Source organism: Lepidochelys kempii, chromosome 1 (assembly GCF_965140285.1).
Source record: "Lepidochelys kempii isolate rLepKem1 chromosome 1, rLepKem1.hap1, whole genome shotgun sequence".
Taxonomy (NCBI): Eukaryota; Metazoa; Chordata; order Testudines; family Cheloniidae; genus Lepidochelys; species Lepidochelys kempii.
In genome coordinates, this window is record NC_136380.1 from 242333136 (window position 1) to 242355434 (window position 22299).

The 22299-nt window shown below is 43.2% G+C and overlaps 1 protein-coding gene across 6 annotated transcripts in view; it reads right to left on the bottom strand.

Annotated features, from left to right (window-relative positions):
- The window catches only part of ADIPOR2 (adiponectin receptor 2), a 66405-nt gene that overhangs the window by 35683 nt on the left and 8423 nt on the right, over positions 1–22299 (bottom strand). For 3 of the 6 annotated variants that reach the window (XM_073320273.2, XM_073320249.2, XM_073320240.2), the window contains one exon: positions 1331–1568. In XM_073320273.2, the coding sequence (XP_073176374.1) occupies positions 1331–1495 (165 nt within the window). In that variant the 5' untranslated portion in view covers positions 1496–1568. Of the gene's footprint in view, positions 1–1330; positions 1569–11732; positions 11814–22299 lie in introns of those variants that run through there. The other 3 variants (XM_073320265.2, XM_073320258.2, XM_073320291.2) reach the window with 2 other exon arrangements.

Genomic DNA, 22299 nt, shown 5'->3' on the forward strand with positions numbered 1-22299 from the left:
ATGAAGGGTGCTGCTACAGATGGTTGGTGCCTCCTCGGTGGGGAAAAGAAGCCAATGCTGGCCTGCTATGATTTTCAAGAGGTAAAGCTGAATTTTATTTGTTGGGTTGTGGTTTTTTGTTTGGTTTGTTTTTTAAATCAACGATTATGGAGCAGTCACATTAAACCTATGACATTTCTAAAATTACTGTGACTGCACCATGATTTTTGATAAAAATGCTGTGACAAATCTGAAGCCCTAATAATTAAACACTAAAAATTAGTCTACATGCCACCAGTAACCACTGCAACATTTACACTAGACATTGGCTGACGCTGTGGAGGTAAGTCTACTTCCCTCCCCCCCCACACCTTTCATCTGCGTAAAGACAAACAGATGTCTATAGGACCATCTACACAATGGCAAGCTGGCAGAATATTATTATATTATAGAACCAGAGTCCTAAAAGTTCTCATGTGATACCCAAAATACTTTCTAGGAAAGTATATAATTGCTAAAAGAATTCTGTATAGTGAACAGACTTTGCTTATTTGCAATCCTTCAGAAGGGCAATGAGCACTGGCTGTTTTTCACCCTTGTTGCAGGGATATTTTAAGCTGAATTCGGTAAGCCTCTTCAGTTAAGTCTGTACTAACAGCCAATTTGTAGCCTAGCAGCAGACTGAATGATGCTTCTGTACACACCCATCTCAAACCAGAGCATTTCTGTTTACAGGCATCATCTGCAAGGCACAGTGCCACGGACAGGCTGATTTTTTTTATACAGTACTATCCAAGTGGTCCCCATCTTCCAAGGACAACAGAGTAGCAGGAGTCCTCGCAGTCAGAGCTGTTAAAGCACAGAAAGGAGCTGCAGTTATATTTCTTCCTGGCCATTACAGAATCTTTAGCTTATGATGAAGACACTCATCCAACATGAACCAATTCAGTTGACCAAGCATATAGCTTAGTCCCACGTATTTGATGGGTAGGAAATTTGCATATATGTTTGTTTTTAGAGCATACTGCCTTTGTTTCCCACTCACACCTCCTTTCCCATGTATACTATATATTTCAGATAGGTTTATGCTTCATTATAGGAGTACAGACTTTTTAAAAACAAAGATTATAGGCTCTTAGGGCCAGATTTTTAAAAGGTATTTAGGCACCTAGTGGGATTTTCAAAAGCACCTTGGTACCTAAATCTCATTTCAATCCCATTTATAAAGGACCTAAATACCTTATAAAAATCTGGCCCTTAATTCACACATTCCAAAACAATTATGCAGCATCTAAGAGTCAAGCCTCATTTATCCAGAGTCATTCGCAGAGTTTCAAGGTACGCAACTTACCTTTTGCAGGTCCAAGGATAAAGCTGGCTCCTCTAAGAGGAGCCCCTCATCAGAGTGGTCATCATCATAGCTTAACTGTCCTGCACTGTCAGGCATGTGTCCTTTCCTGAGCCGTAGGACTGGCTCTGGAATAACAGTGTTATCGAGATCCGTTGGTTCATTCATGAGACACTGGGGCCCTTCTCAGAAGGGTTCTGCTCCCTCTTGTGGGATAGGTTTTGAAGACAATGTGTTGTCCCTAAAAAGCAAACAGAGTTTACTTAGCTGAAGTCTGAAAGATTCTAGAAAGTTGGTTAGGCATATGACACACTTATATGCAAGGAGATTTATCTAGTTGGTACCAATGCTCTTACAGGCACCTCTTATTAGAGAGGACTTCCATTTCTACTCATATGACCAGTAATTCTTAACCATTTTCCTTGCTCTGGTTTCCTTTAAAGGAGGCAGAAGGAATGTTCGTATCAAAAGCACTAGCTATTATGTTCCCCGATATGACAGTCAGTCAATTCACAACTAGATGTGTTTAATAAAGATTTCTGTTTTTGAAACAAATTTTCAACATGGATACGATGGAAATTCTTTCTAGCTAAATCTGTACTTTTAGACAGACACTAGATAACCACCAAAGACACACTATAATCTTTAGAGTATTCCTTGGCACATGGCAGGCTGCATTACAAGATGGAATGCCAGCTCCTGTTTACATTAGGCTTCTTGGGAAATCTCCCTTTCTTACAGTAGCACTCCCTTTCTGAAGCCAGTAGTAGTAACTGTCTTTCCATTAGGGTTTAAGGCAGCCAGTGGTGTTTTTACCACCACGTCCTATAGACCTGTTAGACAAAAACAATGGCATGAGTGCCTGCTGCCATATTTACAGTAGCACACCCACACTTACTACCATCAATGGAACTGTACCAGTACTAGAGCAAGAGTGGGCTACATCTTCACAAAAGAATCTAGTAAGTGGCATGTCTTCTGTCATGGCCAATCTAAGACTGAGTCGTTGCTCCTTTCTGGTCCCCAAGACTCATTTTCTATCCCCTCAAGATTGTTAAGAGCCATTCCTGAAGTGAATTTACACTCCTGTGCTTTGCAAATAAATTTTGGGAAACTCGCATTCATGGTGTTAAAGTAGTGGGAAATTTCTTGATTCAAATTAACTGACTCCTAGCCTTCCCTCATTCTGGGAGTATTATCTGGTAGTAGTTGCTCATCTTCTACAACACCAACTTTGTGCTAGACACTTCAAGATCCAGTGCAACAGGAAGGAGCATAATCAGTGATTGGTCAGTTAGGAATGCTAGAAGACATCATCATTTAAATAATTCTGAGATCCATGAGTTGAGAGAGAGAGAGAGAGATCTTCATTTTATGCAAGACAATCTATTGAAGGTATATATCTACTACTAATCACTACAGTAGCATCTAAGCACTTAAACACACAGTTACAAATCACAAGCAGATATAGGGCTGGTCTACCCTACCATGGTAAATCAATCTAACTTACGCAACTTCAGTTACATGAATAACGTAACTGAAGTCAAACGTAGTTAGATCCACTTACCGCGGTGGCTACACTGAACTGTGTCGACGGGAGAGTGTCTCCCATTGACTTCCCTTATGTTTCCCAGGGAGGTGGAATGCACAAATACACAAATCTTCACCAGACCCACTAAATCAACACACTCTGCATTGATTGCAGCAGTGCCGATCTACTGGTAAGCATAGACATGCCCACAGTAAGAATCAATTGGTTAGACAGAAGTTGTCCAATAAAAGACAATACCTCACCCACCTTGTGTCTCTAATATCCTGGGACCAACACTGCTACAATACTGCATTCTACATTAGTTTGTAAGTTACAAGCAAAAACAACTACATAAACAATAACCTTAAGGTTGCAAAGACACAGGTGTGTTAGGAAATGACAGAATCAAAAGACTGCCTGAACAAGCTAGGAAAATGGGGTCTAGATTAAATTACCATAAAGTGAGTGCACAACTGGTTGAAAAACTATATTTTAAGAGGTTTCAGAGTATTTTAAGAGTATTTAACAATGGTGTTTTGCTGTCAAACTACAAGGACACATCAAGTGATGTCTTTCACAGGTCTGTCGTGGGTCCAGTACTACCCAAAGTTTGCATTAAGGCAGGGGTGGGCAAACTTTTTGGCCCGGGGGCCACATCTGGGAATAGAAATTGAATGGCAGGCCATGAATGCTCACACAATTGGGGTTGGGGGTGCAGACTCCGGGATGGGGTTGGGGGATGAGGAATTTGGAGTATAGGAGGGTGCTCTGAGCTGGGAACGAAGGGTTCAGAGGGCATGAGGGGGATCAGGGCTGGGGCAGGGGTTGGGGTACAGGCTCCAGCTGGGGTACAGGCTCTGGGGTGAGGCTGGAGATGAGAGATTTGGGGGTGCAGGAGGGTGCTCTGGACTGAGATAGAGGGATTTGGAGGGTGGGAGTGGGATCAGGGCTGGGGCATGGGAAGAGACTCAGGGGTGCAGACTCCGGGTGGTGACTACCTCAAGCGGCTCTGGGAAGCAGCAGCATCTCTCTTCTCCCACTCCTGTGCATTGAAGCATCAAAGGGGGGCGATTGGAGCATGCAGGAGCCGGATGGGGGCCATGCCGCGGCTTCCAGGACCCACATGGAGCGGCCCCTGACCCTGCTCCCCAGCTGAAATGCCGGAGTGCTGGAGCAGGGCAAGCCCCAGACCCCGCTCCTCAGCAGGAGCTCAAGGGCCAGCTTAAAATGGCTGGCAGGCCAGATCCGGCCTATGGGCCGCAGTTTGCGCACCCCTGCATTAAGGAATTGAATGATGTTATAGAGTACACTTATAAAATCTGCAGTTGATAAAGTGAAAAGGTTTGCAAGCACTTTGGAGGATTGGATTAGAATTCAAAATTATCTTGACAAATTGGAAAACTGGTCTGAAATCAGCAAGATGCAAGTCAGTTAAAAACAATGCAAAGTACTACACTTAGGAAGGGGAAAAACAAAATGCACAACTACAAAAAGGGGAATTACTGGCAAGCCAGTATACTGCTGAAATGGATCTGGGCTTATGGAAGATCACAAACTGAAGGAGTCAACAGAGTGATGCTGCCACAAAAAAGTCAAGTTTCATTCTGGGATGTATTAATATGGAGTGTCACATGTAAGAAATGGGAGGAAACTGTTCCGTTCTACTCAGCACTGGTGAGGCCTCAGCTGGAGTAGTGTGTCCAGTTTTGGGCACCAGACTTTAAGAAGAATTTGAACAAACTGGAGAGTCCAGAGGACAGAAACAAAAATGGAGAGGTTTAGAAAATATGATTATGAGGAAAGGTTGAAAGAACTGGAGATGTTTAGTGTAAAGAAGTGAAGACTGAAGGAACATAAGTCTTCAAGTACGTAAAAAGTTAGAAGATAATTAATCACTGTCCTCTTTATATGTTCACCAAGGGTAGGATAAGTAGTAATCAGCTTTAGTTTGCAGTAAGGGAAATTTAGGTTAGATATTTGGAAAAAAAGTTTCTAAATATAAAGGATAGCAGCACTGGAACAGGTTTCTTAGGGAGACTGTAGAATATTTGGAGATTTAAGAGCGAGTTAGACAAACACTTGTCAGGGATGGTCTCTGTATACTCAATCCTGCCTCAGCACAGGGGAATGGACTAGATGACCCTCTTGAAGTCCCTTTCAGTCCTACATTTCTATGATTTTATGTCCACAATAAAGTTTCAAAAGATTAGGTATAAGAGGTTCCCATACTCTCATCTTTGTAGAGCTGGTTATATGGTGCTTATTACCCTTTTGTAGGTAAGAAACAGAACAGAGAAAGGAAGAGCAAAAACAGACTGATTAGATTAAAAACAGACTGACTAAAATCTATTGCAATAGAGACAGCTAAAAATTCACTTTCCTAATTGGACTTCTCCATGTGAGTAATTGCTAGTTGCCACATGAATATTTGATCACAAATGGGAAAAAGTGGGCTACAGTCATGAATAGGAAGGACAAATGAGTTTTATTAAGTTATGGTCCACACTATGAGTAGTTGAGAACCCCTAGAGCAGTGGTGGGGAACCTTTTTTCTATCAGGGGCATTGACCCACAGAGAAAAAAAAAACTGCGGGCCACACACAAATATAAAGCAAGGGTCTGATCCAAAGCCCATACCATTGACTACCCCGGTCTTTGGATCCAACGCTGTGATGCGGTTCTTGCTGTAAATCACCCCTACCATACCCTGGTGCTGTCATGTGGCTCTTCTGAGTTCCCCTGTTTGTCAGTACATTTCTGGGGGGTCCAGAGCCAACTGCAGGATCCCCGGGAGGGTGGGGCCTCCTCCCCAGAATGGACCAAGAGGGGCTGTCCTCTCTTGGCTCTGGGGTGGGCGGCCCAATGGCATAGCCAAGACAGGACACTTGGGTGGGACCCGACTTCGGGTGGGTGAGCAATGATGGTGGGGGGGGTGACAGGAAGGATTGAGGCCACCTCCCCCTCAACCCCTCCAGCCAGCCTTGTGTGGGGGGCGGGAAGGGAAGAGGGGGGAGAAATGATGGACCCAGTAGTCTCAGCCAATTGGGGGGCCCCAGGTGCATACCCAGCTCCAAGAGGAGCCGCCGCTCTCCAGCAGCAACGGCTCCCGTCCCACTGCCCCACACCAGGCCTGGCTCCCCAAGGGAAAGGCCTACATTTTTTGAGCATTCCTCTGCTGCCACTGGGCCGCCTGCTTGCTTGCCCTACTCCCAGTGGCGGATTAGCCACTGGGCAAAGGGGGCGTGCCCAGGAGCCCCAGCCAATTGGGAGGCCTCCACCTGCTCTGACCCCCTGCACAGCGCTCCAGCCAGGGAATGGGGTCAGGGTACTGGTCTTGCCCCGACCCCTCTCCCCGGCTGGAGCGCCGGGCAGGCGGAGCAGGGTGAGCCCCGACCCTGCTCTGTGGGCTGGAGGAAATTAAGCAATGGGCCGGATCTGGCCTGCAGGACATATTTCTGTAGGGCAGGGGTGGGGAACCTATTTAAGTAACTGAGAAGTAAGCATGATCAGTAGCATCTGTTCAGTAGGTCCTAGTTAAAACATTGCCCCCTCTTTTTAGAGCATTAAAATGCACATGGTCACTGCCAAGCCTGACAGACACAGAAAGTAGGGAGATTATAAGTGTCTTATTAGAACACATAGAAACATCTTCCAAAAACCCAAGTGTCTTAACATTAGCAACAGGAGAGAACATGACTGTGAACAGACTGTAGAATTTAAGTTTAGAGCCTCCACAATGTTTTGCTGCATTCCTCATTGAAATTCCATTTAAAGAAAAAGGTTTACAGTTGCCATGATACAACCACTGAGAGATAAACCCTTCTTAGTGACTTATTCAGAAACCATGGTGATAGCCACAATATAAGAACCTAGACAGAAACTAATGAGCTCCTGCTACAGTTAACCCAGCTTCAGAAAACTGTCTACAGTCAAAGAGCAACAAAAATGTGACCTCCAAAGATTAATTGGACCTTTTAAAACCCTGTCTATGCTAATATTTAGCCATGTTTATTACACAGTTAATGACATGCCAGGCTCTACTCATGGAATATAAAGACACAACATGGTTAATACTCCAGTAGTAACTATGGTAAGCTAACATGTCATCTTTGGCAGTAGTTTTACCCAATATATGGTTGCCTTCCTGTAACCAGGACACAATTATGCAGTATATTTCATACCCCTTAAGCAGTTTAACCAGACTTAAAATTTGTGGATGTAAGTATTCTGTCGAGTGTGGATGCAAGTATTCGGACAAAGGTGTTTATAATCAATATAGTTTATTCCCATACACTGGCACAAATAAGCTGTCACTACCTGGTCTCGGGCCCCCTCTTTGGGCAGATACCAGTCGACTGCAACTGGATCCAACTGCTGAATCCTACTTACTGCTAAGCCACACTAAGTCTGGGTAGTGATCAATCACTGTTCCTAGCTCTGGGGAGGTCTTGGGCACACTCCCAGATGCAGACACTTGCATCCTTCTGTGGCTGTGTGGTCTCACAACTTGGCCACGTTAAGCCTGGACCCAGTGCCTCCTGAGCGCCAGCTGCTTAGACACATTTCCTTTCAGAGTCCACCTGGCAGTGGGAGCTCTAGATTTCTAGTTAACCAATTGAGGAACAATGAAGGAGTGGTAGTAAAACAAGTAACACAGGCTTAAGCTTGCTCTATACTTAAAACTTAGGTTGATATAGCTATGGTGTGTAAGATCATACAAAAAGTCTGTGCTGTGTCCCCGTCCCCCCCGGGGAGGGGGAGAGGAGAGAGCACTGCCTGTGCTGTGTCTATCCCAGGGAGGAGGAGGGCGGGGGGGGGGGGGGGAGAGCACAGAGCTGTGGCTGCTGGAACGAAGTGATTGGTCACTCACCTGCACTGCCCCTTTGCCATCTGTGGCTACCGCGCTGCCCCATCCCGCCACGGAGCCATCGCTGGCCTTGCTACTCAGGAGCCTCCTGCTGTGCTGCACAGGCAAGAGCCCAGCCGGGGGCAGATCTGGGTGGGGGCTGATGTTGGGGTGTCCCCCTGCCCATCATGTGCCCAGGTAGGCAGAGTGTACCCCTAGCCCATGCCCTGTAGAGACACCCAAAAGCGGCCCTGTGTGTTGGGCGGAGGGGAGGAGAGAGAGCTCAAAACAAGCCTTTGGAGCTGCTCAGGCAGGGGAGGAGGCAGCTGCTGTTCTGGATACCTCCCTGCTGTCAGGATGTCACCCCACACCTTGGGTGAAATTTGCAGCAGGATGGAAGATGCTGCCCCTTCCCTGCACTGGTGGCTCGGACCCCTTTGTGAGTTCACCCGGTCCGGTCTGTGCTGCAAGTGGCTCATGCGGGGACCCAGACACTCATGTGCTATCTCGAGCGCCCTCTCCCCAACCCCATATGTGGGTGTCTTCCAGACCCCAGCAAACCCCTCACTAGTGCCACCCAGCCTGGGACAGAGGCTGGCTTCTTGCCCTCCATGTTTGTGCCCCTGCCCAGGGTACTGTCCCCTCCATGCACCTTGGTGGTGCATTCCCAGCCTATAGATAGATAATTTATTGGGCTACTAGCCCAAAACTTGCCCAGATTGGGCTACTTTAAGTGACTTTGGGCTATTAATACAGTAGAAATCTGGCAGCCACTTTTGCTTATTTCAGCCTTACAACCGCTTTGCTGGAATACCAGTATACTATATCAAGTAATTTACTGGCCCCATTCTTGCAAGGTCTCACCTGTTATGTTATCCATGGCCTGGTTATAATTTTTGGTACTGGTAGAACTATTTCAGTTTGGGTGAGGGAGAGCCATTTACCAAGCAGGCCAGGTCTACCCTAGGACTCTTTCTGGCATACCTGTATTGATCAGGGATGTGATTTGTGACCAACATTCCTGTACCAGCAAAAGGCTACTGTGCGGATGCAGCTTATACTGGCAGAATTTAGCATGAGCATACAAATCCACACTAGATCCAAGAGAGTGGAAGTTAAGCAATTAAGAAAGGAAGTGATTTTCAGTCTGCTTAAATTTGTGGTGTTGTTGACGTTTAACTTCAATTACTAACTTTTGTAGCTGAAGTCTGAGCTCTTGTACCTTACATGAAGGGGCAAGATTGTTGAATCTTTACATCTAAGCCTCCCACCTAGATGTCCTACAGCAAAACCAGACTCTATATTCTTAATACTTAAAAGTAAAAGCAAGCAAGAAAAAAAGCTTTTAAAAATCTTAAGTTTTCTTTTTACATTACAAAGGAAAAATGGTACAAGACCAATTGTTAAATTCTTTGGAGGTAACTTTTAACAATCTGGAACAAATGAAAACATGTCTATCTCCCACCCACCTCTCTGCCCCCAAATAAAGAGGCACATCTACAAAATAAAGAGCTCTGCCTCCAGTAAATGGTCAGTGTGTCCAAACAGCTGCTTATAACCTGCAAACTGTCAGCGGACACTGCTGGCTGAGCAATTCACAGCAGGCTGCCCAGGCAGACAATCAAGCACATTCAGAAGCATTCAGACCCAAAGAAAGGGAAAAACCACAGATCTGTCTACACTAAAAGTGCATCTAGCTGAGGGGACCCAGCTATATCATTACCCCAACCCCCCGGCAGATGGGCAAATTGTATGGCAAATTGGATCTTCAGAGTTTTGTTGGCATCTTATGTCAAAGATTAGTCAGTTTCAGAAAGCCTAAATTAATATCCTCTTTACAGTACAAATTGGAGGATTGTTGTAACAGTTTTACTGTGCTGTACACTGGACCCAACAGACTAAAGTTTTGTCACAGAACAAGTTAAAAATGGAAAACAGATGTTCCAGTTTCCCCCACACTGTCTCACCAATGTGCCTCAACCCGGGCCTATGGAAACTTACTCTAGAGCAGGGATCTCACACTCAAACCACCGTGAGGGCCACATGAGGACTAGTACATTGGCCCGAGGGCCGCATCACTGACACTTCATATGAAGATACAAAAGCCCACACCCCCCGTGCCCCTGGCCCTGCCCCCACTTCACCCCTTCCAAGAGGCCTTGCCCTCCCCTGCCCCCATTCCAACCCCTTCCCCAAAGTCCCCATCCCAACTCTGCCCCCTCCCTGCCCCTATTCCAATCCCTTCCCCAAATCCCCACCCCTGCCCCGCCTCTTCTCTGCCTTCTCCCCTGAGCACGCAGCTCCCCACTCCTCCCCCCTGGAAAGCGCTAAGCACTGCCAAACAGCTGTTTGGCAGCAGGAAGTGCCTGGAGGTAGGCAGAGGAGCAGGGACGTGGCATGCTGGGGGAGAGGAGGGGCAGCAGGTGAGGGGAGCTTGGTGGCTGCAGGAAATAACTCTGCGGGCTGGCTGCGTGTTTGAGACCCCTGCTCTAGAGCAAGAGGAAAGTTCAGTCTCCACCTTTGACTCCCTTTTGATAGTAGTTGAGGTAACTAGTTGTGATGCTCTCCTCTGGTAATCTAGAACTGTAAGCCAGTGTGTTACCCCTCTGCCTGAACAAGAGTGAGCTTTGCTAGAGATTAGACTGACGGTCAGCTCCCTGCCACACCAGTCTGTCGAGTTCATCAGAAAAAACTCGAAGATTCCACCAGTCTTAAACTGGTTGCCAGCAAGCTAAGTGAACCTGAGTTCCCCAGAGACATCTCACTGGATACTCTCAGAAATTATTAAATTTGATGCCTCCAAAGAGACAGAGCACAGACCAGCCTTTTAGATTAGCAGAAGACTCACCCTTTACTTCAACATAACAGCACTAACACAGTTTACAGTAAAATGGAGAATAAGTTTATTAACAAAGGACGGAATAGGTTACAAAAAAACAAATATTACATGCTTTCTTGTGCCTAAAAGTGAATTCTAACAAGCTAGATCTTTGACTGAAAACAGTTTTTCACTAATAGCAAGCGATCAACAGCTCCTGCCCTTCAGGCCAAAAGGATCCATGATTCAGAGGGTGCTGTTAACTATTTCCTCTAAGTGATGGATAACTAAGGGGTTCTCTTCCTCTTTTTGTAGTCCAGCACCAGTTGGGGCGGGGGGTGGGGAGAAGAAATCAGGTTTTTATATATATATATACATACACATATATATATATATATATATATACACACACACACACACACACACAAACATTATATATATGTGTGTGTGTGTGTGTATATATAAGAAAAGTTTTGTAAATGAGTTACAATGGTTCATGGATTAGGGACCCAATCTTATGGGGTTCCAGGAGATTCCGTATGGATTATTTAGGTTAATCTTTCTAGACTGAGCAATGAGTCCCATTGGGTAGATAGAACAGGGGTCTCAAACATGCAGCCCGTGAGGTTATTTCCTGCAGGCTGCCAAGCTCCCTTCCACCTCGCTCTCCCTCCCCACAGCATGCCGCATCCCTGTTCTTCTGCCTGCCTCCAGGCGCTTCCCACCACCAAACAGCTGTTTGGCAGCACTTCACACTTTCCAGGAGGGAGGGGGGAGGAGCACGGAGCCACATGCTCAGGGGAGGAGGCAGAGAAGAGTCAGGGCAGGGATTCGGGGAAGGGGTCAGAATAGGGGCAGGGAGGGGGCAGAGTTGGGGTGTGAAGAGGCAGGGCAGTAGCGGGGCCTGATGGAAGGGGTGGAGTGGGTGCAGGGGCGGGGGCAGCAGGGGCGGGGGTGTCAGTGATGCGGCCCTCAGGCCAATGTACTAGTCCTTATGTGGCCCTCGTGGTGATTCGAGTTTGAAATCCCTGGTCTAGAAGATACCATCAGAGATGCTTAGGTTTGCAGTTCTCAAACTGGATTTGTCTCCCCAGAGGTAACATGCTTATTAACAGCAAAAATGGTCTTAAATAAATAGAGAGGTGAGAAATAAGACCTCTCAACCCTATTGTCCCTCTGCAAATTTGTGTATACTGAGTCAATCCCTTACCTCTCTAAAAGTGCAGTTTCAAAAAGTTCAACGAATAGAAGATTGTTGGGGATGGAATCGATCTGGACAAGGAGAAGAAATCTGGAGATAAATGTGAGAAGGGAGGGACACATGCTTGTTTTGTTAAAATATTATATGTTTGCTGTTGAAGAAATAAAAATAATATTTAATGCTGTTTTAGTTAAATAAAACAATTTAAATGTCTGTCTGGTGATATTTATGAAGTCATTGGGAGGTGAACTATCTGCTTCAATTACCTTTGGTAAATCAAATAACCAAACAATCATTCATTTTCTGATATAGCTGTAAAACTAATCTGAAAAGTTTTCAAAATAAATCACTGTTTAAAAATGTAGTGTGTACCTTCTAAAAATGAAACCTACATCTATCTCCGAGTTGTGAAGAATATGTATTAAGGTTATAACAACCAACAAGAATGCACTTTTATGTAGAAAACCATGATTAAAACAGTCTTCCTGACTAGTGATTTGAATCATGATTCAAATCTATTTGATTTAAATCAAATCCACCCTGAAATGAACCTCAGAAGAATTCTCAGAAGAGGGGCCTCCCTGAACTAAAGCAGCCTGTAAATGTACAGGAGCAGAAGAAATGGCCCAAGTTGTTATCCATTATAGAGGAGAAACTCTGCCAGCAGGGTTCTCTCATGAAAGGTGGATCCCAGCTTTCTGAACTGAACATGTGGGTGAGAAATGTTAGTTACTAGACAGGAAAGTAACTTGTTAAGAAGTATAGTCTAAAGATTACATTTTATTTTTTCTTTTACCTGTAACCCTATGTTTCTAAACCCTTGTATTTGAATCTCTATTTCTACCTTTAGGTCTGCTAAATAAACTACAAACTGGTTTTACCACAGACCGGTCTAAATGCTTTATGCTAAGGAGAGTGTTGAACTGAGGTGAAACCAGTGAACGAGGGTGCATTGCTTCCATGCAGGCAGAGGTTTGGTGTACATTGCATGCGTCATAAGATAAGTGACTGAGGGCTATACTATACTTTTGCTAAATTTTGCAAAACGTGGATTAGAACAAAGGCAAAGTTTTCAATGAACAAACTACCTAGACAGTCAGACAACCCGTGACCCATGTACAGACAAGCAGTTGTAGCTAAGGGAACTGGATCTGGAGCAACACTGTGACTCAAGCACTGATAATAGTTGTTTATGTATTAAAACATACTTCACAATTATTTCATAATGAAGAAACAGTTGATTTGTACTTGCTCAGTTTTGTTTTTCAGATGGGGGTTGTTTCCTGGATGATTTATGTTGTAATAATGAGGAAGATTATATGTAACTGTGGAATTACTGGTTACCACTCTAGAGTTAAGGTTGAGTCAGAAGTTTTCAGTTCAACATGAGTTTTAAACTTTTATTTTAAAAGAGTCTCAATAAAATGGCAAAAAAAGACACAATGTCAGTTTTCAGTATTTGAATTTTTCATGCCAATGCAAACTGATTTGATACAGAAAATATAAGTGTTCAGCAAAGCTACCAAAAAAAAAAAAAAAGAGTTCCAAAATGGGTTGCCTCAACTGTTTTCAGACATTCTTTGCCAAGAAACTAAAGCACTCTGGGATATGTTCTGTGCCAATTAATAAAATAGTAGTTCTACATTAGGTCCTATTTCTTTGTGTCATGGTTTTTCACTTTTTTGCCATAAAAAAATGTAACAAGTCAAACTATACTGAGTGAAACAGTAATGCTGGAACAGCTGCTCAAGAAAAAAAACTCAATCTGGGAGGTATATGTAAGTGAGAGGACTTCCCCATCAAATATCTCTGTAGCCTAAGGGAAGTTCCCTGAACTTGGAAAGAGACTGATTTCAACCCTTATCTTTACTAACTAGATTATAATCCAATGTACCTCACTACTATTATTGACAAAGGCCATGAACTCCAACTCAGAAGGTGGTCTAACTTTATAAGTGAACTGGCACCTCAGATATATTATGCCAGGTCTCTGCAGAGAAAGTAAAGTTTAGAACTCAGGACTCTGATATGGCAGGGTCAAACCTTAGCTACTCAGTCACACTACTTTTCAGACAGTACTGTAGTTGGGATAACCAAAGCACATTCAATCTAAGACACTTCTACTCTTGGCTTTGTGGGAAGCCAGGATTCCTAATCTCCACTAGGATACTGCTGTCCAGTTGTGTAATCCCACCAGGAAAGCATGGGTCAAGACATCTCATAGAGACTGACTAAACAGAGGCTAGCAATTACTTCTACTGTTTTTAAGATCTGAACTGGGAGTCTGAAAATCCAGTTCCAACCCCTGTTGACTCACTGAGAGGGTAGTATGGTTGCATGCAACAGACTGTGTGAATGAATAAATCTGTTTTTAATAAGACACCATGGGAAAAATCAAGGACACAATTATCTATAAATTATAGCATGACACTCAAATACAGGTATCTCATGTGTCAGTCACTGTCATCATCTCCTCCCCCAACGTGACTTTGTACCACAGTGGATAGGTCAACATCAAACCCAACTCAAAAAAACTAGGAAATAAACCTTAGTGACAGCTAAAATTGAATCAGGATGCACCCTACCAACTCAAAACATTACACAGAGCAATGTTTCGCAATCTTTGATACCAGAGACCTGCTTGCTGCATTCCTAAACTCTGTCAGGGAGATCTCAGGGACCAGCACCAATCCACAGACTGGTCATTTAAAAAAAAAAAAAAAACACCACCCACACACACTGGCCTAGAGCACTCCCACACTTCATAAGGCTTTCACTGCAACCTCCAATAGATACCAAAAAGCAATATGCACACCAACTCACACTAGCACAAGAGTTTACTGATAAGCTCAATACTGGTAAGGCAAAACAACTTCCTAAATATATGCAATGTATGACAGTCAGATTTGAGGAATATGAGGCATGCATTGCTTTTTGTGATCTGTTGGAGGTCAAAGTGAAGGGTTCTAGAGCAGAGGTTCTCAACCTTTTGTCTCTGAGGCCCTGCTCAACATGCTATAAAAACTCCAGGGCCCAGCGGGGAGGAGGGGGAGAGGGGCAGGGGCCTGGGAGAGTTGGAACAGATGTGACAAGAGATCACTAAAAACACAAATAATGTAGTAGTTTGATAAGTACCAGCCACATCTCTATCTGAAGTTCATACAATAGGTTTCTCACTCCAGCAGTCTGGCAACTGAAGACGGAAAGCCTCTGTACTCTCAGTATTCCAAAAATTCAGCTGGACTTGTTATCACTATACTGAAGGGAGAACGAAACCTTTAAGCCAAGTTGTCTGTCCTTCATGCTATTCACCAAAAGAGCCTGTGACTTTGCCTATGTTCTAAGCAAAAGACTCAGCTGACTGCCCAACTGATTTTATTCTTCTCTCAAGAAAAACTAGTAGAAGGCACTTCCTGTGACTATCCTATACCACTAAAATGTAGGAAATAATCACATATGGTACAGAGGAATGGACAGCTGTTCTGTATTTAATTAATTCTTATATCTACTGGACATGGATCAAGCAAATGAGTCAAATTTTACATTGCTGCAGGATGAACTACTAAACAAAGAACCATCCAGAAAACGACTATGTAACAGCTATGTTCTAGCTTCAAAATGGATATTTCTGTTGAGTCATGCAAAGTTTGTAGCCAAAGAACCACTCCACAAAGGGGTCCACCAAAAGTAACTTGCAGAAGTAGGCTCCTTATCAGAGCTAAGACAGCTGTTGTTGAAAATGGCCCAACAGGTCTTTCATAAAATGCTATAGCACAAGAGGTTCTGTACAAAGATACTGGAATATTCCAGGCAAACTTCTCTGAAACCATAAAGGACAGGCCTTATTTTCTCATTAAATGATAAGGGACAACTTGTATGCTGACTGGACATTTCAAATCTTCCAAAAACTTCCCTTTCTGACTGGCCATGTCAGCTTTGCTAACAGGAGGAACCAAGCAACGCTAACAAAAAAAAAAAAAAAGTGTACAAAATGCCCTGTGTTGTTCAACACATTGCTCCCTGAAATCAGAACATCTGGATAAGAGAGACAGAGCGACTGCTGCTGCCTAGCCAGCAAGAACACCTTGTTCCTGACTAGCACCTTATTCATTGTCTTTTAAGAGACTAAAAACAGCGCTATCATAATTCCCTCAGTCACCTAAAATCCTAAATGAACTCTCCCAAGAAACCAGCCATTGAGACTGTGAAGCTCATGAACTCACCTTTGTGCCAGTTCCAACTGATGCTTATAAAAGTTATTTCGCTACTTATTTACCCAAGTGATGACTTATTTTGTTAGCAGAATTTAGCTTACTGTATGTACCTGAATTAAAAGCCTTTAAATGACTACAACATGTGACGTGTACCTACGTTTTACTAACAAGTGAAGTCTTAGTTGTCTAGGAGTTATATTAAATCAGTAAGTAATTGAGAGCACTGAATCTGCAGGAACTACTTACACTAAGCATAGTACTACTTGTCAGGAGAAAATGTGCTTCCCTACAGCAAAAGTTAGTTGCAAGAAACCCTGAGTGTTTCAAAGAGTTCAGTCTAAAAAATAAATAAAATCACACAGACTGTGGTCAAGAGAATTGATGGCTTTTTAGACAGATGGGAAGAAGTTTTAAATTGGCTCATAAGCTAAAGGATTTTACCACTGTTTCACTGAAGTGGCATAAGAGTTTACTGAACTGATGGAATTGCAGAGAAATTTAAATATCAAAATAATGATTGGCATATTAAACTTTGGAATTAATGTAGGACATTTGTGTGTGTACAAGAGGCAAAACTTAGCTATGAGAAACACCTGGGCAAGGCAATTTTGACATTGATATTTAAGTAACTTGACTATATTTCTAAATGCTACTTCAGAATTGTTTCAACTGACATGAGCAATCTAATAATTCCAGTGGAGACAAGCTTGACTGGAAGTAAATAAGGATGCATATTTAAGGATCCATAGTTCCATATTAATACCAAAATCACCTGGCTCAGACTAGTCAGCATAAAACTAGGATAGAAGTTTGTCTTTGTAACAAGACAAAACCTTGAATTAATTGAATTGCAATAACCAATGTTGAGTTCAATTTGACATTCTCACATCTTTATTTTGCTCTCTGAATTTCCCATTGTCTTCAAAACTATTTTAGCTAATAACCCTCAAAATTCATAATAATTCTCTAGTCTATACTTTAGCCAAGGAACAAAGATCCAAAGAACAGCAAGAAACCGAGTAGAGATAACTGGTTAAATTTAACCTCTCTCTCACAGCTCCAGGACACTGCAACGTGTTCTACGTACAGTAACTCCTTGCTTAACGTTGTAGTTATGTTCCTGAAAAATGCAACTTTAAGCAAAACAATGTTAAGCAAATCCAATTTCCCCATAAAGAATTAATGTAAACAGGGCGGGTTAGATTCCAGAGAAATGTTTTTCACCAGATCAAAAAAAAAAAAAAACCACGAGGGAGAGACACAGTATAAGTTTTAAACAAACAATTTAAGACTGTACATAGCAATGATGATTGTGAAGCTTGGTTGAGGTGGTGAAGTCAGAGGGTGGGATATTTCCCAGGGAATGCCTTACTGCTAAATGATGAACTAGCATTTGGCTGAGCCCTCAAGGGTTAACACATTGTGATAGACACACATCCTGTGTGAGAGAGATGTGCATTGTCCCTTTAAGTACGCTGACCCCACTAAGTACATTGCCTTTTTAAACAGATCAGAAAGTTGAGAGAGCAGCTGCGGTCCCTTCCCTCCATCCTGAGCCCTGTCATGTCTCCCCCCCGCTCTATGGATGGGATAAGCAGGGGGGCAGAAGTAGGGGGACACCATGACATTAGCACCCCTCTTCCCTGCCCCCTCCCCCCCCCACATAGCAAGCAGAAGTCTCCTGGGAGCAGCTCCAAGTCAGGAGCAGCACATGGCAGTGGTGGGGGAAGGACAGCTGAACTGTTGGCAAATTGATAGCCTGCTGGGTGGCTGCTGCATAGGGAACTTAAGGGAGCGAGGAGCTGATAGGGGGCTGCCGGTCCACCCTGGTTCCAAGCCCCCCCCCCACCTCCCCAGCTAGCTGCAACAGGCTGCTCTTCCTGCAAGCAGTGGACAAAGCAGGTGGCTACCAAACATTATAAGGGAACATTGCGCAACTTTAAATGAGCATGTTCCCTAATTGATCAGCAACATAACAATGAAACAACATTAACCAGGATGCTAAAGTGAGGAGTTACTGTAATCCAAGCCCAAGAACTCCACCAAACCAAGAGAACAAGATGGTATTTAAAGCATTAGAAGCTTGGTATGATCCAGTACATTCATGGATTACATATGATATGCAGTTTGCACCTGAAGCAACCCACCATGAAGTGCATTGCAGTAGTAGACCTACATGTCAAAAACATGCATCAGTTACCAGTTCAAACAAGCTAAACAATTGGTTCAGAGAGTGACAAAAAAGTTAAACTCAAACTTCTTAGCCACCAGCCTTCTTGCTCCAGCAACTAGATAACTTTCCTTTTCAGACTGTAACCTGCAAATATTCTTGAGATAAAAGCCAATCTTCGCCATGCCCACATTTTTCATGTACTGGTTTTCTGAAGTAACTCCACTTTCAGATTGGAAGGCTTAGATCTAGGAAGTTTTACTAATACTCTAATCCAACAGGCACTAACAAAAGGAATCTACTGATTAGATTCAAATGTGTTAATGCATATTAATTCTACAGAACCCAAGAGCTACCTAAGGAGTGCAAGGGCTTCTTTTCCTGCTCCCTAGATTTAAAGCTTCCACGTTCATTGACTGTTCCACAGAAGGCAGCATGAATTCTAACAAAAGGCTTTGACTTAGCTGTACAGATCTTCATTACTGGAAACTGTGCCCTAAGCCCCACTGCAACACTCCAAAGAATTCATGTAGATGAATCTAAACAGCACAAACACATACTCCTTCAGCAAAATCAGCAGGATTACAAGTGACATCAAAGTTTAGCAAGCCAGGGTGCGTCCCATAATGCCCTCATATCACATCACTTATCTGCTAGCCAATTATATGAATGTGCACATTTGAACAAACAATTAAAACATCAGGTCTCAGTTTAGACCTTGCAGTTCACATATAACAGTATTTTATTTGTGCAAGAAGCAGATATCAATACATATAATAGTTGAACAAGAGAGTCAGTGTTACCCTATTGCTGCATTATACCAGGACAAAGAAAAACCATTCCACTCAGAGCAAGTAAGACGCTATCATTCCCATCCTGTTTCAGGGGTCCTTTGCCTTATGTTTCACTACCTCTGGGTATCTGGCTCCACAAATGGCCTCATCTTTAAGCAAAGGGGAGCAGAACCCACAGTCCTCTGAAGGATAGGGAAAAATGACACCACAAGCAGAGAATCAGTGAAATGTTTCCCACCTGGGGAAAGCTTGATAGCTGAGCTTTGAAGACCAATGTCAAGTTTGATAGAGCTGATAAGCTAGAGAAGAGTACAAGTTAATTTGAAATGGATACCAGGGGAAAAATTTGGTGACAAAAGAAATTGCAAAAAATTGGTTTTACGAGTGGGGAAGACAGATTAATTTGGTATAGGTGAAAAAGAAATATACCCATGTCTGCATGAACAAGTATATATGGCTATATGTAAAAAGCAGCGCTGTTAATTTGCTGTTAACTCAAATGATCAACGCAAAATTAACTAGATTAAAAATAGTTGTGATTAATTGCTGTTTTAACTGCACTGTTAAATATATTTGAAAATGTAGAAAATTGATTTCAATTACAACACAGAATATAAAGTGTACAGTGCTCACTTTATATTTATTAAAAATATTTGCACTGTAAAAAGGAATAGTATTTGTCAATTCACCGTATCCAAATACTGTAATGGAATCTATCATGAAAACACAACTTACAAATGTAGGTTTTTTGTTACATAACTATACTCAAACACAAAACAATGTAAAACTTTAGAGCCTACAAGTCCATTCAGTCTTACTTCTTATTCAGCCAATTGCTAAAACAAACAAGTTTGTTTATATTTATGGGAGATAATGCTGCCCACTTCTTATTTACAATGTCACCAGAAAGTGAGAACAGGCGTTCACATGGGACTTTTGTAGCTGGCATTGCAAGGTATTTAGTGCATCTGGCATGTAAAGATTCATGTCCTTTCCTGCTTCAACCACCGTTCCAGAGGACATGCTTCCATGCTGACGACGCTCATTAAAAAAATGTGTTAAATTTGTGACTGAACTCCTTGGGGAAGAATTGTATGTCTCCTGTTCTGTTTTACCCGCATTCTGCCATATATTTCATTTTATAGTAGTCTCGGATGATGACTCAGCACATGCTGTTCATTTTAAGAACATCTTCACTGCAGATTTGACAAAAGGCAAAGAAGGTACCAATGTCAGATTTCTAAAGATAGCTACAGCACTAGACCCAAGATTTAAGAATCTGAAGTGCCGTCCAAAATTTGAGAGGGACGAGATGTGGAGCATGCTTTCAGAAGTCTTAAAAGAGCAACACTGATGCGGAAACTACAGACCCCAAACCATCAAAAATGCTGGTGGCATCTGACTCAAAGGATGAAAATGAACATGCATCGGTCTAAACTGCTTTGGATTGTTATCGAGCAAAACCTGTCATCAGCATGGAAGCATGTCCTCTGGAATGGTGGTTGAAGCAGGAAAGGACATATGAATCTTTAGCGCATCTGACATGTAAATATCTTGTGACACCGGCTACAACAGTGCCATGTGCATGCCTGTTCTCACTGTCAGGTGACATTGTGAACAAGCAGGCAGCATTATATCCTGCAAATGTACACAAACTTGTTTTTTCAGCAAATGGCTGAAGAAATAGGACTGAGTGGACTTGTAGGCTCTAAAGTTTTACATTGTTTTGTGTTTGAGTGCAGTTATTTTTTGTACATAATTCTACATTTGTAAGTTCAAATTTTCACGATAAAGAGATTGCACTACAGTACTTGAATTGAAAAATACTATTTCTTTTGTTTTCTTTTACAGTTCAAATATTTGTAATCAGAAATATAAAGTGAGAATTGTACACTTTGTATTCTGTGTTGTAACTGAAATTAATATATTTGAAAAGGTAGAACACATCCACAAATATTTAAATAAATGGTATTTTTTTAATCACACGCTTCATTTTTTTAATCACGTGACAGCCCTAGTTTAAATGGGTTACCTTCATTCCCTCCACCCCAGATCTCAGCTCACATAGAAGAGCAGGAAGACACCCAAAAGGAGCGGAGTTTCCCCAGATACCTGAACACATGGTGGGCAGGGAGCCTGCAAAGAAGCAGGGCTCCTCCAGACGCCAGCACATATAGGGAAGGGGAAAATTCAGGTCTGACAGGCCCCACCACATCTAAATCCCCAACTCCCTCTGCTACTCACTGTTCTCCAACCCCCCCACCCACCCATCTTTTCCCCTCCCATTCCTCTTAATCCCTACCCCCTCCCCCGAGCCTTCTGACCCCTCTTCCCTCTCCTACCACTCATTCCCATAATGCACCCATTCCTTGCTGCAGACCCATACACCTCATCCCCTACTGCCATTCTTGTACAGCTCATCACGTCTCCTCTCCCAGTAAGCATTTCCATGTGTAATTTATTTTCTTTTTGAAGACAGTTTCAGCATCTGACTATTTTACTGTACTCATAACATTTCTCCAAAATTAAAAAACAAAACTACACAGTGACAGGCTGCTTTTTCCCAAAAACGTTTTCAGTTCATTCTCAGTTTTCTGCCCAGGGTGAATCTCAAACTTCAAGTTGCAGGCTCGGAAAGGTGTCCCATTCATCTCAATGAGATGTTCTTAGCTGATAGAGAATACCCCCCATGGTGATTAAAATAGCCTGAAACAATAGCTACAAAACAAGTGACACGAGTGAATCACTTCAATAGGAGTTCCCTTTTCCCCATGCTGGAATTTTTGATGTGTCAAGCACATCTGTTCTCAGCTCCTGACCCCAGTCTCAGCTGTGTTCTTGGTGCTTGCCTTTTCTTAGCTCCCCAGAGAGGGGCAGGGTTTACCCAGATCCTGGCTCACATGGGATGGGAGTTGGGGAGAAGGGCTCAGACACCAACAGAAAGGCAAGCCCCTCCCAGACCCTGGCTCACATGAGGGGAGCAGGGAAGAGAATCACATCCCCAAAGATGGGCAAGATCCCAACACCCACACGGGGGAGGGACCAGGGCTCAGGAACCACTCGTGGGACAGATCCCAGCTCACATAGGGGGTAGGTAGAGGGATTCAGACCCTCCAGATAGGCAAGCCCCTGTAAGACCTGGCTCACTTGAAGAGGAAAAGGGGGGGTTACACCCCTACAGATGAGCTGGGGCCACTAGATTAAGGCACACAAACAGGAGAGGAATGTGAGACTTGACAAGGACTCCCGGCCCCCCATCACTCACTCCCATGTCCCTTCCCAGTGTCCCATCTCCTTACTCCCCAACCCCTCTCTCCCTATTCCCACCTATTCTTCCACCCTTAATCACCTTTTCCTCTCAGTATTTCCTTGTCTCGTTTATTTTATTTTAAAAAAAT